The sequence below is a fragment of the Fusarium fujikuroi genome, chromosome FFUJ_chr08 (genome assembly GCF_900079805.1).
Source record: "Fusarium fujikuroi IMI 58289 draft genome, chromosome FFUJ_chr08".
Taxonomy (NCBI): domain Eukaryota; kingdom Fungi; phylum Ascomycota; class Sordariomycetes; order Hypocreales; family Nectriaceae; genus Fusarium; species Fusarium fujikuroi.
The window spans coordinates 1,355,132-1,371,904 of NC_036629.1; the positions used below are offsets into that span (position 1 = coordinate 1,355,132).

The 16,773-nt window shown below is 38.6% G+C and overlaps 5 protein-coding genes; 4 read left to right on the top strand and 1 right to left on the bottom strand.

The window, feature by feature from the left end:
* Window positions 1–351: 351 nt before the first annotated feature.
* Window positions 352–1,446, top strand: FFUJ_12240 (related to C.carbonum toxD protein; the record flags this gene model as incomplete). XM_023581822.1 has 2 exons in its annotated part: window positions 352–860; window positions 915–1,446. 2 exons carry the CDS (start codon window positions 352–354, stop codon window positions 1,444–1,446), a joined length of 1,041 nt encoding a protein of 346 aa, XP_023434456.1.
* Window positions 1,447–2,341: 895 nt separating this feature from the next.
* FFUJ_12241 (related to DltD N-terminal domain protein) lies at window positions 2,342–3,435 on the top strand (the record flags this gene model as incomplete). XM_023581823.1 has 3 exons in its annotated part: window positions 2,342–2,458; window positions 2,512–2,634; window positions 2,713–3,435. 3 exons carry the CDS (start codon window positions 2,342–2,344, stop codon window positions 3,433–3,435), a joined length of 963 nt encoding a protein of 320 aa, XP_023434457.1.
* A 1,489-nt stretch (window positions 3,436–4,924) lies between these two features.
* On the bottom strand, window positions 4,925–6,533 carry FFUJ_12242 (related to monocarboxylate transporter 2; the record flags this gene model as incomplete). XM_023581824.1 has 4 exons in its annotated part: window positions 4,925–5,354; window positions 5,413–5,824; window positions 5,890–6,171; window positions 6,260–6,533. The coding sequence occupies 4 exons, from the start codon at window positions 6,531–6,533 to the stop codon at window positions 4,925–4,927; spliced, it is 1,398 nt and encodes a 465-aa protein (XP_023434458.1).
* A 953-nt stretch (window positions 6,534–7,486) lies between these two features.
* FFUJ_12243 (uncharacterized protein) lies at window positions 7,487–8,841 on the top strand (the record flags this gene model as incomplete). XM_023581825.1 has 2 exons in its annotated part: window positions 7,487–7,637; window positions 7,751–8,841. 2 exons carry the CDS (start codon window positions 7,487–7,489, stop codon window positions 8,839–8,841), a joined length of 1,242 nt encoding a protein of 413 aa, XP_023434459.1.
* Window positions 8,842–14,588: 5,747 nt separating this feature from the next.
* Window positions 14,589–16,320, top strand: FFUJ_12244 (related to O-methylsterigmatocystin oxidoreductase; the record flags this gene model as incomplete). XM_023581826.1 has 2 exons in its annotated part: window positions 14,589–15,716; window positions 15,772–16,320. The coding sequence occupies 2 exons, from the start codon at window positions 14,589–14,591 to the stop codon at window positions 16,318–16,320; spliced, it is 1,677 nt and encodes a 558-aa protein (XP_023434460.1).
* Between the last annotated feature and the right edge of the window lie 453 nt (window positions 16,321–16,773).

A 16,773-nucleotide genomic window follows, 5' to 3' on the forward strand; every position in this document is an offset into this window, starting at 1 on the left:
AAGCGATGATCATCTCGGTGTATCGAGTCTGGTAGCCCCTACCGGGCTTACGTTAGGGTATATGCCTCTCGGATGCACACATGTCAGCGTCGGCCTACAACTTCATGACGCGATGCCTCCGACCTCCGATCCGGATCACCATCGGCTTCCACGGAACACTGGCACCGACCGACAACATCTTATGATGATAAGATGCCGAGGGCACATTATCTTGGTCGCTTATATCCAGTCATTGCGGGTGAAAATGACGAAACTATGTCTATCTTCAGCGTATTACGTCTTCATTTACCTGCACCACCTCATCCTTTCGTTCACAACAAGAACAACTAGGAAAGTCAATCTTCTTTTACAATGCAGGCTCTTGTAGGCGCCGAAACAGGTGGCTATCGTCTTGCCGACAACGTCGAAAAGCCTGTTCTCCAACCAGGCTCCATACTCTGTCATGTCAAGGCGGTCGCACTCAACCCACACGATGCGAAGATCGTTGACTACTCCAACGTCCCTGGGGCGCTTGGCGGTTGCGATTTTGCCGGTGTCGTTGTTGAGATTGGCAACGGCGTGAAACGTTTCAAAGAAGGTGATCGTGTATTTGCTGTCACGTTCGGTATGAATGCCTCAGACAAGACTGCCGGTGCCTTCACTCAGTACGCTGTGGCAACTGAGGACTTGAGCTGCCTCATCCCAGAAGCCATGTCATTCACCGAGGCATGTTCAATGGGACTCGCCATTGCTACCGCTGGCTTGGCGCTCTTCCAAACTCCCGGCTTGCAACTGTCTATGCAAGGTGGTAACGGTGAAGCTGTGCTTGTCTCGGGAGGAGCCACGGCCACAGGTACCATGGCAATTCAGTTTCTGAGGATGTGAGATCAGTATTTCCCTATGATGCTCAGTTACTAACATGTTTTCTTTCTCAGAGCGGGTTATACACCCGTAGTTACCTGTTCTCCCTCAAACAATGCTTTATGCGAGTCATTTGGTGCTGAAATATGTTTCGATTATCATTCACCCACTTGCGGTGCTGATATTCGTGTACAAACTGGTAACAAACTCCGACACGTCCTCGATTGCGTTGTAGACATCAGCACCATGAAAATGAGCTATGACGCGATCGGCTCCTCAGGAGGTGCATATGTCGCACTAGAGGCCATTCCCACCAATATCAAGTACACACGCAGAGACATTTGTGCTAATTGGCTGATGGCTCCTTCGATCCTTGGAACTCCTGTTAACAAGAAGGGAGCATATGGAAGACCAAGTATGCCCGAGCACAGACAGTTTGGGACATACTTGTTTGCTTTGGCAGAGAAGTGGTTACAAGACGGGAGTATCAAGCATCATCCAATTGAAATTAGAGAAGGAGGCTTGAGAAGCATTCGTGAGGGTATCGATGACCTGAGACGTGGAAACGTGCATGCCAAGAAGCTTGTATACCCGTTATCGGCCTAGTATGTAAAGTATGCATCAATCGGTTATTTTATGTATATAGCCACTGGTACATAGAACTATACTGAAGTTTATTTTGAAGTTCCCTGCTAGCTTATAGTCCAACTTTCCAAGCACAAGTTCATATCTTGTTTTGTCTTTATCGCTAACCTCTCACCAACAACACGTTCGTCACCCGCAAAGAAACAGCTCAGGTAGCGTGTTTGCTGATCGTTGAGATTAGAATATGAAAAGAAAAGTACAGTTGCCATTTCATCGTCTTGCATGTAGCCGAGGGCTTCGCTTGTGATGTTGTGTTCTCCAGCAGATAACCCCAATGAGCTATCAAAGAACACCGATTTTACAATGTTGTATTCCGTCCAAAGGGCAAGATAAGAGAGTTTTTCAATCCTACCGGCCCCCAATTCGGCCACGGAAGCAGCCTCGTGAAGTCGAGATCCAGCTTAAGGCCGAAGCTTATCTTGCCACACATATGTAGGATGCGGGACAAATCCACAGCGAATGCAACGATACAGCGCCATCTTGAATCGCTTAGATAGGTATTGGATTAATGGTACTTGTCATCCTCCGCGTATTGCTTACTGTGCTCCGACTCAGGATGCTGCATGCCCGGGGTTGCGGGGCCGACCCGTCGCCGGTATCCGCTCCTAGTTCTCCGGTTTACCGCTCACGATACGAAAGCGCTGTGTCCAAAGAGTCCTGGCGTACCTATTTTCACCGGCTTCAAAAAAGCTTTATTTGGACGTTGTTGTCTATTCCTTCGCTATCTCAAACGCACATTGGCCACAAAGTTCTAACACACATCTATCTCGCTGCCCTTCATATCCTCCGCGCAGCACCCTGGCAGTTATCGTTTCAATCCACAATACAGCATCAAGCACGCCACCACTATCATATAATGTCACCAGTTCTTCCCCGCCATGACATTGAGTTTCCAACTCTTGATGGTATAACACTACGCGGTTGGTTGTATCCCGCCACAAAGCGTGGGCCAGGCATGATCTTGTCCCCAGGGGTACGCAATGACATCCCGCTAGAGTCAGATTAAAGTCGTTAAACAGAATTCAGTTCAACATGCCAAAAGATGCTATCATACCCGATATTTGTAAATGGTTTCAAGAGCGGGACATTACATGTCTTGCATGGGACCCTCGTGGTATTGGTGCCAGTGATGGAGAACCAAGAAATGATGTGAGTTCGTCCAGGGATGTTAACTTCTCCATACAAAAGTGAAGGAAGAAAATAATCTTAAACTGATGAAATTGACAGATCGACCCCCGGCAGGAAGCTGAACACCTTCACGACGCTGTGACGTGGCTTTCAAAGAACCCTTTGGTAGATGTCACGAAAATAGCGCTATGGGGACTGTGTTTTGGTGGCAATGTGACCCTCGCCGCCGCGGCCCTAGAGTACGTGTTAAATGGCTCTCCGTTTTCGTCCCCTCCTTGCTTTGTCGTTCCATCTTGGGCTGACATCGATCTCACCCTTAGCAAAAGGATCGCCGCCATGATTTCGGTTGCGCCTTTGATTGACTCGACCGGCCTTCCAGAAAGGCGCCAGCCTATTCTCGAACTGGCCATGTATGATCGTGCCGGTCGTCTGGAGGGAGATGACCCCATGTATCTTCCCTACGTGAATGAAGATGGCAGTGTGCCAAACGGTCTCCAGCTCGCGGCCGACATGATGCCCGCGCTTGACCGTCTGGGCATCCCCGTTGAGAATCGTGTAACTGTCCAAACTTACTATCGTGCACTGACGTGGAGCGTTTTGAACCTTGTTGAGTATATCGCTCCAACTCCTGCAATGATGGTGACACCTGAGTTTGACGTCTCATGCCCTACTAAAGACCAGCTGAAGGCTTATGAGCGCATGGGAGAGCCTAAAGAACTCGATATCTTGAAGGGCAAGGGTCATCTTGATTGGATATTTGGGGATGTTGACATCATTTTGAACAGACAGTTGGACTTTTTAAAGAGGCAGATGAACTTTTGAAAAGGGTTTGTGCTTCTAGTCTTGACTCAGTTTCAGGATCAAATAGTTATTATTAGAGATTATAAATGTTCGGCTAAGAATTCGTCTAAAACATACGCCTTATATCCACTCATGTCCTGTTTCGTGATAGTTTTAGTATACTTATGTCACTGTCAAGCGGAAAACCCAGTGAATTCCCCATTAACTGCGTGACAGACAACAAGGGTCTGGCTAGATTAGGCAAGTGGGGACCTAGCGAGCATTGACAGCCTGATTCATATATGCATCTGATCGCACAAGTCATTCTTCAAATCCTCGAGCAGCTGCAAAGATAACTGCTCAAAGTTCGCAAGATAAGCACAAAATGACGCAACATGATAAGAAAGTTCCATTCCGTATTTGCTCTGTCCATGGCATGGTACCAATTGCAACATTCTTCTTTTCACCTGCCATTTCTAGTCTCGGAAGCCGAAACTTTACAAAGCGTCTGACTAAACCAGGATTCATCAAAGGCGGCCGCTAGAGGCACAGCCAGCTGTGCCTCTAGCAGCCGCCTTCATCAAACCTTACACGTAATTTGAGTAGGAGCTAGATTCCTGCCATTAATGTAATTTGTTTACTAAGTGAAGTGGCCCGGCTGTGCCGGCTGTGTAGATTAAATCTAACAGGTGAGTTCCAACAGCATCAAGGGTTTGACGAATATTGTCTTACTATTGATGTTAATTTACTACCTAACCTAGCGTGGCGGCACGATCCGTCCCTTAGTCCACGGCACTTATAAGGGAAATTATAATCAGATAGATACCGACCGCCTATTTTGCAAAGACACAGGTTGAGTGTGCCGCTAACGGGGTGACTACTGCATGTAAGCCGCATATTCGTAAATGGCAGCGATCTCCTATAAAAGCCACGCACGCAGCACATGGGTAGCTTTGCTTAGGTGGTATTTATGTACTCTCCTTTAAGGATTCAGTCACATCTAAGGAATTGTCCAAGGTATTAGCTCAGATTGTCTTATGCGCGATTTTTTGTGAAAGAACCTTTCTACCCATGGCCCACTAACAGACCTGGCTGTTGACATCCTTGAATGATATCCTCGAAATACATATTGAGATTGTGTTGATTTGCGAAGTGGCAGACCCTCCTAGATAACATAGTCGCCAAAGAGTTGCCTCTGACTCGGGGAATAAATCATCCTGAATCAATTCTAGTCTCTAGAGCACAGTCTGTCTCTCGTCATTTTATCTGGAGGCAACGTGATACAAGAATATGAGTTAATAATATTAAAACAGCGCATCTAATTTAGGTCCGATGCTTCCAGTTTTTCGAAACGAAGTAACACATAAGTACAAATTGACCAACAGCTTCATAGCTTCCATCAATATGATATCGCCATGTCGGTTTATCACTCTCTTAATATGCCCAAGCATCTTGGACTCACAAAAAGACGTAGTACGCCTACTGAATCTCTCAAATCTCGCCGGCCTCGAGGTTTGGGTGAATATACATCTTAAAATGCCTTGATCAGTCGCTTTTCAGTGTACAGCATTCTCGACCCTAGGATGATTGCGGACCCCACAAGGCACATAACGCCTGCAAATACTTTGAGGCTGACCCAGCCGTTAGACGCATGCTGTAAGATGGCTCCACCAATAGGTGCCATAGTTAGTGCGGGGATAGAGATGACAAGGAATACTATGCCCATGCGGTAGCCAAGCTCGGGAATGGGAGAGACTGAAACTGGGAGAGCGCCAACGAGGGAGACAAAAGCCCCCGATGCAAAGCCAAACATTATGGCGTACCCTATGGTGATGGAAGATTTCGTGGCGGGGATCCAGACGGCAAGATTGGAGATTCCCGTAACACCACAGGCAATGATGAACATGTTCCATCTGCCGATGATGTCGGCACCATAACCTGCGCCCAGGCGACCAAAGAGACTGTTGAGTTAATCATGAGCTTAGCAAATTGCCAAATGCGGTGATGGTTCAAGCATACCTTGCAGCATTCATGATGGCAACCAAGTATTGAGACATGTTTACCGACATGTGAGCTTCCTGAAGACCGCTGAGAGGTAGGTAGTCAATGGGAATATACATTCCATATGTCAAGATGAAGATTCCCGCGAGCAAAAGGGCAAATGCTGGCTCGGTGAAGGGCGCGGCAAGTCTTCCAGCTGGTAGTTTCTTGGGAACCGGCTTCTGTCTCGGTCGCACTGTCAGGCAAGCAATGACCTGGAGGCCGAGGATGAGGAAGGCTGCAGTTCTCAACGCCCACGGGTATCCATTCCTCTCAATCATGCGGGTAATCATGATTGGGAAGATGACACCGCCGACTGATGATCCTGTGGCCATTATGCCCATGGCTGCTCCACGCCTCTTGAGAAACCAAGTCGATATGCAGGCCAGCGCTTTATAGTACAGAAGTCAGCATGTGGAAAATACGGTGCAATGAGACGGTAAGGTGGTATCTTACCTGGAGAGTATAGACAAGCAACACCAATGGCACTGCAGACACCTTGCGAAAGAAGAAATTGATAGTACGTCTTTGCCAACGATGCCATCATCAATCCAAAGACGTGGAAAATCGTGCCGCCGATGATGAGTGGCCTCGGTCCATAACGATCAAAAATTATACCCACAATAGGCCCCAGCCCAAACAAGAAGAAGATCTCAAGCGAAGGGATCCAAGCAATCTCGCTGCTGGAGTAGTCTTTGAGTGGTTCGCGCTGATAGTACTCCTGGAAGCTGCCCATGCCTAGTGGTAAAACGTCAAGGTCAGTCAACTGCGATTAATGCGTCGCATTCAACCACGGTGCAGCAAGTGAAGACAGGGAGCGACATACTGTTGATCCATCCAGGACTGCAAAAGGAGCAACACCACGCTCCTAGAACAACCATCCATGCAGCAGTACCGCCATCTGGTGGGCCTTCATCATGCGCTTTTGCGGCGTCGCTAGCCTGCTGGTCCAGGGCTGCTTCGGGGTTTGCATCTTGAGGTCTCTCAGTCTCGCTCCCGCTAAGAGTATCTGGAAGTTCAGCGGGTTTCTCAGGATCGTGCCTGTTGTCTGAGATCGACCTTCTGCTGTTATCCACAGCACCTCCTACGTTGGTGGCCATTGTTAAAGTGAGTATCGTCGGATCTACTCAACGCTGAATGATTCCAGGTTTCTGTCATGATAAAGTAGAATGAAAAGTCGCAAGAAAATAGAAAACGTAATGCAAGAGTGGACGCCAGGCTCAACAATGAAGCCGAAATTTGTCAGGTATCGGAGGAGGAACGGGACATTATCAGGCCGCTCGGAGCCGGGTGGGTCCAACTCCACATCGGAGAAAGCGGGCCAACGTCCATCCGTTTGCGCCATAGCTTCAATGGCGCGACATGATTCGCTGTGTACGACCTCCAGTACCCTAAGGTACGGTACAGTACAGCACAAGATAAGCTGAGGATCTTGATCAGGCTACAGTATCCGAATGTTGAATCCGACGCGCGACACTGCAATGTCTCGTCTCGCGCGTTCAGCAACTGAACAATATCAACTGTACTGGACGGTCTGTGATTGACGCGGACCCCTGTATGTAAGATCAGCCCTGGAACTAATGTACACACAGCAAATGATTGAATTGGCAAATCAAAGTCGTGTTTGGTCATGGCGACACCTGACCTTTTGCTCGCTTACATGCATCAACTGGAAGGAGCAGGATATGATACCTCGAAAAGATAAACATGGCCTGACTTGGGGCTCATATATGATTATTAAAAACAAGGGCAACGGTTGACATCTTGGGGTCTGGATAGTAAAGATGCTAGATGGTAAGTCGCTACATACAGTACCAACAGCATATTAGTACCCTGATTCTGACTGAAACAAAGAGTTACGGACGGGTTAACCTCCCTGCTTGGGCTACGTACCCCTTACGTACTTAGGTGACACAGTCACGTCGTTGGCCGTTGACAGTTGACATAACTAATTACCAAACAAGCCCACTCGGCGCGACGCGATACTCCATCATACCACCAAGCAAACCCAAAGCTACAACCGGGAGTAGCACAGCATAACGACGCAACAACCATGTCCCATCGGCAATCGTGCGACCGCTGCCGACAGCAGAAAGTTCGATGTCTTCGAGACGAGTCACAAGGTGGAGCTGGAAACAAGGCTCGAGCTTCTTTTTCCCGGTGCGAAAGATGCACCAAAGCCAGCGTGGACTGTGTTTATAGCTGTACGTTCTCTTTGTGGCGGGTCGCATCACATGAGAAGGCAAGGCATGGCAATACCATGCTGTGCTATGCAATGTATGTTTCACCACGGACGGTTTATTGACTCTCAAAACAGTAAAATCAAGATCCAATCGCCCGAATGCCCATCAACCAATTCACAACCAGGTCGATGCGGACCCTCAAACTCTAGTCGGACCCTCCTGGTTCGGCCAAGGTCTCTTCTGTCAAGCCGCCTCCGGCAGTCTGGGGCCCGACTACGACGATCTTGCTGGGCAATTTGCCGACCTGGATGGGGCTGAGTTTAATGGCTGGGATGGGAATCTCGACGTAATTCCTTCATTATCCATGTCGTCGTTGAACACTCTGGCAGCCCCAGCGGCCATGGTATCCCAAGACATTTCACCCACCAAAGACCATCACGACAACAACCATATGCAGGAGCCCGAAGCCGACGATGATGACGAGAGCAATAATGGCCATGACCAAGATGCCATTCAAGAGCTCTCTCTACAGCTCACGGCAATAAGCCAAAGAGCGACTCGGGCAAAGCGCCGTCTGCATCGTGCTGGCTGCCCACCCCCGACGGTATCATCACCAGAAGTAAACGAAGCGTTTGAAGATACCAACAATCTACTTCGAATCGCCAATAATATTACAAATGCATGTGCACACCTTTGCGACGAGGCTAGTTCCAATTCAATCACCCTTGATTACGGACTGGTATTCTCAGCCTTGGCTTCTCATCAGCATCTCTTAGCTTTGTTCAAGGCCATTTGTCATTTAATTCAACGGTACCTAGAGTCTATGACATCAGCCAACCAACACCGGCAGCAACAACAGCAAAGACTTCATGACGGTGACATTGGCCCGTCTTCGGTGGCACAATTTGTCATGGTGCTCCAACTGCTAACGTACCTCATCAACCGAATGGACCGAAATCTGGCTCAAGTCAACGGCCCACATGGGCACGGTCTAGAGACATCTCTCGGCGGCCAGGCCACCCCGATCACGCCCAGCACAGGTTATCAAGACATTGTTCAATCGATGCTGATTCATAGAGGGGACAAGAATAATACAACAGGAAGTTCACAGTCGCTTCCCATTATTGGGCAGGTCGTCTTAGGGGCCATCCCAGATGAGCACAAGAGACTGAGACAGGTTATCCAGGAGCTACAGACTAGGATAGAGCGTTCGGAAATTCAGTAGCTAGCTGGATTATAACCTTAGAGTTAGATTTAAATTAAGTTATTTATACCTTCTTTAGGGTTAGCTTTCATTAAATAAATAGTAAAGTAAAAACTAGATATATTTTCACTATCTTAACTAGCAGACCAATTAAGATATCACGCTTTATGCAGCAATGAGAAAATAAAATCACTGCTAATTTCCTTTGGATTATGTGTTTGACTGTTAGTGAAGCATGCTGGAAGTATTATCTCTTAATGACAAGGGGATGAATCGTAATACTTTAAGCAGTGCGCTGTTATGAACTCGAACAGTTCGAGCAACATTGGGTGCTTACACTAAATTGTAAACGTTGCAGCTAAGGTCCATCATCATCGATATCCATATGTGCTATAGCTCAAACGTAGACAACATTCTAATACAAGTTCAACAGTGCCCATCAAGCATGGACTTTATCTTAACCTGAGGGTGTAAGAACTTGCTCGACGTGTTTAGTGGGTGGTTTGTAAAAGGTGAAAAGATAAAGAGGCGGATAATCCTGGACAATGTAGATAGTAGCTATATAAATATATCTTATAGAGGTTTGTCTTAAAAGTCTTTACCGGCAAGCAGGGATTAGTAACTACCCTTATAAAATTAATAGACTGGTTATAGTTTAAGACTATAAGAGCAAAGCTAGGATAGTATGTCTGCAAATAGAATTCTAAAATAAAGGCAGGGTAATAGCAGGGTTTAAAGGTTTAAAAGAACTGGGTTAACTTTTATATAAGTTAGTTAGTAAAAGTTAAATTAATATTTACTAATTAAATATATATACTGAAATATATAACTAATTGACTTTATATTTAAGAATTATAAATAAAGTAATATTAATAAAAAAACAGTAATTTAAATTAAAAAGCTATTTTCTATAAGTAATTTCTATAATATATATAATAAATAAGTAAAACAGATAAGTAAGTAAGATAAAAATCTTAACCTTTTTAAGATAAATTATAATAAAAATATAATAAACTATTTAATTAATTAAAATTAATTATTATAATTATTACTAAATGCATTTAAAATTACTTAATAGGTCTTTATATTATATTTAATCTTACTATATATATTATATTATTAAATATCTAGCTTTATTAATCTTTTTTAATTATTATTTTTTAATAATTTAGTTAATATTTATATATTTATATTTATTTAATTAATTAAATTTTAACCTTTTTATATAATTAAGCTCTTTTTATTTTATAGATATATCCTTTTTATTTTATATTGCTAGCTAAATATATTATTTACTTTATAAAGCTTTTAATTTTTAGCCTTTAATAAGGCAGTCTTTTATATATTTTTTATAACTGCCTTTATAAAAGACTAAAAAGCTTTAAGGATTAACTTTAAGAAATTATTATAATATTTTTTAATTTAATTATAAAGGTATTTAAACTATAATTTAGCCTTAAAGACTATATTTAAGGTCCTTAAAGTCTAAATTTAAGGTTATTAAATTACCTTTTTAATAGGTATTAAAATCTATAGCTATATATTAAACTTTAAGATTATAACTTTTAAATTAAAAAAAATAAAGCTAGTTTCTTTAAAACCCTTTTTAATATTTAATTTAATTATAGTTAATTAAAAGGTAATATAAAAGGCTAAAAAGAACTTAATTTTAAAAATATAAATTATAAATTATTTAATTAATTACTTTATTTCTTAACTATATACCTTTTTTAATAGCTTAAAGTATTTAATATTAAATAGTTATAATAAATATAAAAAATAAAGGGATATATAAAATATAATAATATTATTAACTTTATAATATAGTTAGAAATTAATAAATTAATAACTTTTATAATTATTAAAAATTAAAAAATAATAAATATTAATTAATTAATTAGCTATATATTAATTAAAGTATTTTAGCTAGTTAAGGCCTATTTTATTATCTATTTAACTATTTAATATTATAGTAATAACTTAAGTACTTAAAAAATAACTATTTTAATATTGATTAATAAAATAATATTAGCCTATAAGTATTAAATATAAATTAATTACTTAACTTTTTATATTAATTACTTAAATTATAATAACCTATTTTTAGTTTTTAAGCTAAATTAATTTTAGGTTTTTATATCTTTTTAAGTTAATAACTATTATATTACTTAATATTATATTTATTATAAAGCCAGTTTTATTAAAGTTTTAAATATTATTTAATTAAATATTATACTTTATAATTATATTTTATATAAGCCTAAATTAATTATAAATAATAATTAAATTTTTATATTAAGCTCTTTAATAATTATATTTATAAAAAGAATATATTTAAAGCTTTAATTATTACTTTATAAAATTAATAGTTTAATATTTATTAATTAATAATATATTATATTTAATAAGTAATTAATTTATTATTTCCTTAATATTATAATATTAATAGGGAAATCCTTATAAATTTAGGTCTAAAATATACTTAATTATAATTTATTCTTTTTAATTATTTAATTTTTAATTATTAAGGATATAATTAATATAAGCTTAATAACCTTAAGATTAATAGTAAAAAGTCTAAAAGGAAATATTATAAAGGAATATAGCTTATTATAAACTTAATTTTAAGTCTTTGTAATAGGCCTAAAGTATAAAATTAATATAAGCCTTAATAGTAAATTATAATATATTATTTAATTAAAAATTAATTAATTAAATAATATTAACATAAGGTAAGGGATTTTTATCTTACTTACTTATCTATCTTACTTACTTATTATATATTATTATTATTCTTTTTTTTAAATTTATAAAAAAGATATTATATATAAAAATAAATATTATAATCTAAGCTTTAATGATAATATTAAAAGCACTTTATAAAAAAATAAAAATTATATTTTAAATTTATATTTTAATTAATATTTTTAAATATATAATTAATAAAATATATTTTTATATATTTAAAAAAGGCTTTAAATTTAATAAATATTTTTTTTCTCCTTACTATTAGCCTAATAAGGCTATTAAGCTTTTAACTTTTTATTTAAAGGCTTAAATAATAAGGCCCCTATAGTAAGCCTATATCTTAAAGGTTAAAATTATATAAGGTTTATCTGCCTTAATGGCATAATTACTGCCTTAACTAAGCAGTATTAATACTGCCTGCAGGTTTACCCCTTAATAGCTATATTAGCCTTCTTCTTTTACCTTAATTAAAAGATTAAAATATCTCTAATTAACCTATTTAAATACCAGGCTAAATCTATTATACTTCTAAAGTCTATTCCCTAACCTAACTATTAATTATAATTACTAATATTAATTATAGCCACTAATATAATACCTACTATATATAAAAGCTTAAAATCTAATTAAAACTATTATATAACTAACTATAACCTTATTATAGTAATTAAATTAATATTAAATTAGGCTAAAGGTAAAGATTACTATAAGATTTATATAATAGCTATAGCTATTATAAAGAACTTCTTATTAAAGAGCCTATTTAACTTAATTAAAATAGCTATTTTTAATTATATTTTAATTAACTTAATTAATTATATAAATTAGGCTAGCTTAAGTAATTAAGTTTATTTAATTTAGTTAATTAAAAAGCTATTTAAGTTAAAAAAGCTAAAAAGGGCTATTAAAAAAGGCTTACCTCTTAATATAAAAAAAGTAGCTTTTTTAACTATATTAATAGGCCTAAACTTAGCCTTATATAAAGAGTGGCTTAATAATATAATTATTAAGGCTAAATATATATACTATATCCTCCTAATTATATAAAATCAATAGACTGATTATAGTTTAAGACTATAAAAGTAAAGGAATAATATATCTATAAATAGAGTTCTAAGATAAAGGCAGGGTAATAGCAGGGTTTTAGGACTAAAGGTTTAAAGGAATTAGGTTAACTCTATTACTTTATATAAGTTAGTCAGCAAAAGTCAAATTAACCTCCACCAATTAAATGCATGTACCTAGGTATATAACTAATTGACCTTATATCTAAAAGCTGCAGTTAAAGTGATATCAGTAAAGAAGCAGTAGTTTAAACTGGGGTTTAATAAATATATCCTTAAATTTATTAATACTTATTTTAAAATAAAGCTTAATTTAAGTAACCTTTAAAATAAATTAAAATAAATTAAAGCTTAATTATTATTAAAGTTAATATAAATTAACTTAATAAAAAAAATACTTATTAATATCTTTAATAAGCTTAATAGTTAAAATATTAGAATTTTAGCTATAATTATTATTAAAATCTTTAAATTAATAAAATATAGAAAGATTAAATTAATAAAAAAGCTTAAATTAATTATAATAATAATAGAAAAATACTTAAAAAAATATATTATTTATAAAAATTAAACTCTTAGAAATTAAAAAGCTATAATTTAATTAAATAAAACTTTTATAATACTTTTTTATTATTATAATAGCTATTATATTTAAAGATAACTTAAAAAGTAATTCCTTTATAATTATATTTATAAAAAATAAAAAAGACTTTTATAAGTTTATATTTTAAGCCTATTTTTTATATAATAAAAAAAAATTATTATTATTAATCTTTAAAGGCTTTTTTTTTTAAAAAAAAAAAGCCTATTAAAAAAATAATATAAATAATAAATAAAAAACTTAAGTTAATTATAAAAGAAAAAAAAACTTAAAAATAAAATAAAAAAGCTAAAGCTTTATAATTTATTTAATAAAAAGCTTATATAATTTTAAAATAAAGGTAATAATAAGTTAATAAAAAAGAAAAAAGATAATATTAATTAATAATAATATTATATAAAGATTTTGATTCTAAAATTACTTTTTTTTATAAAAAAATATAAAAAGAAAAAACTAAATACTTTTATATAAAAAATTGAAACTTTTATTTATAAATACTATATATAATAGCTTTTATATAATATTAAAAAAATTTAAAAACTTTTTTAATATTTAAATTTATTAAATTTAAATACTATTAAGCCTACTTAACTATAAATAAAGAAAATAATAATAAAAAAAGATATTTTAAAAAATAAAAATAAAACTATTTATAAATAAAAGGCTATATAAAATAACCTTTTATAAAAGTAGATTTAAATATAAATAAAAAGAATTTTATTATATATTTAAAAAATTATAGCTTTAAAAGGTAAGAATAAAGATAAAAAAAGTAGGAGTAAATAAATATAAAATTTAAGATTTATAGATATTAGCTTTTTTTACCTTACTTAGTATAATTTTAGCGCCAGTAAAGACTTTTAAGATAAACCTCTGTATAACAGGTTAGATCTGCTTGCTTGGTAAAGCGATTAGTGGAATGGGTGCCAAGACCGCTTCTTCCCCCGATTGACCGATTGATAAGTGACAAAATGATATATCTGCCAGCAGAATATGTGAAACACCGACAGGGGCCGGCTTTCGTCTGACGCTCCCGAGCATCCGACCGATGCATAGTCTCACGCTCCGATCGAATATCCGACATGATCTTTCCGCCGCTAACCACAATACAGTCGGACGCCTTATGTGATGGGTTTATGACTAGTGGGTGAGTCGAAGTATTAATTGACTTGACGAGGAGCTACGAACGCAATATTGTTCATTCATATTATTCTCAACGCAACTGTTCTTCACAACTTGAAAGAAACATTTTAAACTAGACGGCCAAAGTCCATTGTACTCGCATTCAAAACAGACCTCGTTATAAATATTTACGCTACCACCAAGGAGTGTGCACCACAGTTTCAATCTAGAAAATGGCAGGCGTTTTGTCTCTCATTTTGTCCCCAAGCTTTATCGTCTATAGCTCATTTGCGTTTGCTCTCTTCAATACATTGCTCTTTATCCGCACCACCCTTCGTCCCAAGACCTTCCCCCCAGGTCCAAAGGGAGTTCCAGGCCTAGGAAATCTGTTACAGATCGACAAAAGCTTTCCATTCCGAACATACAGTACTTGGTCTAAAGACGTCGGAGAAGACACACCCTTGGGAGTCAAAAAGGCTGCCAGTAATGTCGTGGTCTTAAACAGTGGCCGCCTGGTCCGTGAACTATTTGAGAAACGAGGCGCCGTATACAGCGATCGGCCGTGGCAATACATCAATAATGATTGGATCTTGGGCGATGACCTGAGAATTGCTCTCTTTGCCAACAACAGCTCTTGGCTCACCCGCTGGCGGAGAGAGTTTTCGCACATCTTCGATGTCGCAGCCATCACACGGTTCCGCCCTGTCTACGAGGCAGAAACAGCTCGTCTACTTGTTAAGCTGCTCGAGTCTCCCAACGCGCGAAGACGAGACCTTGAAGACATTCTCGTATGTTGGATTGTGAGCGTGCCATGCCTAGGATTATGCGGCCGGCGCCCCGACGATCTGGGAGACCATGATTTCAATGTCAAGCAGTTCAGACGTGATCAAGAACAATACCTCAGTCTACTTACTCCAGGCGCGGGTGATGTTTTCCCACTCCTTCGCTATCTCCCCGAGATTTTTGGTCTGGCCGCATGGAAGAAAAAGGCTCGATACGTCAGGCAGCAACTTCTACTGGCAGGAACATCTTTTCTCAGTGCTGCTAAAGAACAGCGCGCGGCTCTGGACGAAGGCCAGTCGATTGAGTGGGAAAGCCTCCTGGCTAAGATTTTGAGGGAACAGCGTGGCGCAAAGGAACCCATGTTCACAGAAAAGGACATGGGCATGACTGGAGTCCAGATCCTATCAGCTGCTATGAATACTTCACTTGCAGTTTTTTCGATCGGGCTGATGATCTTTGCAAAGTATCCTGCGCTCCAGCAACGCGCGAGAAGTGAGGTCATTGAGGTATTGGGAGATGCGCCCCCAAAGGCAACGGATCTAACCAAGCTGAAATACCTAGAGGCATTCTATAACGAGGTACACAGAACCATATCCAACAGCATAAGGAAAGTTGCAACTGACCTCTTAATAGATTCACCGCTGGCGCCCGGTCGCTCCTCAAGCAGCTGCCCACTCTCCCTCACAGGATAATATCTTTGAAGGCTATCATATCCCCAAGGGTACTTCAGTCATTGCCAATGTTTGGCACATTCACCACTCAGAGCAGGACTATGATGACCCTGATGAGTTCATCCCAGAACGCTTCCTCCATCACCCATATGGGATGAAGCTAGATGAGGCGCATAACCCAGCACGTCTCCAAGGCTCAGGCCCGCGACTCACCCACGCTTTTGGGGCTGGTCGTAGAATTTGCCCAGGCATGGACTCGGCGAGGCAGAGCTTGATGCTTGGTCTGGCAAAGGTCCTTTGGGCTTTTGAGATTATGCCAGCTCCAGGCAAAGAAATTGACCTCAACATGGAGACCGGATTCATTTCTGACTTAGCCTTGAGGCCCAAGGACTTCGATGTCGTCCTGAAACTTAGAGATGGAAGGACCAAGGGAGATATTCTAGACCACTATTCTCAAGCATACGAAGCACAGGCAGCAGTCATGGGGTGGGAAAATGGTCTGTACAGGTAGGTAGCGCAATCATTGGGTACAACTTTAGCATTAATTGATCGTGGATATTTCCTCCAAAATAAACACTTGAAGAGTAATAAATATAATCCTCAAAACAGTCCAAACCCGATGTCATGCTTTGTCATGATGTAGCACAAGCCCCTCGGACCAAAAGCCCGAGGATCTGTGTCATTCCACAGCAGCTCAATCAGTCGTGCACTGTTTTTTTTTTACAGCGCCAGCCGTTTTTTAAGAGGCTCTTATACATAAGCCTCTTCCAAAGACCTGAATATGATCTTGTTGTTGTGCACACGAAGCCATCATAGCGCCAGGCCAGAGAAGCATCTGTCGGTAAGGCAGGTCGCTAACAAACAGGGCATAGAAGATCAGTATTACCTTATAGATGCGCATCTCAAGTTCTACCACTAGTTATAGGTGGGCTAGCATATCTCAATAGAAGGCTGAATGGAGACA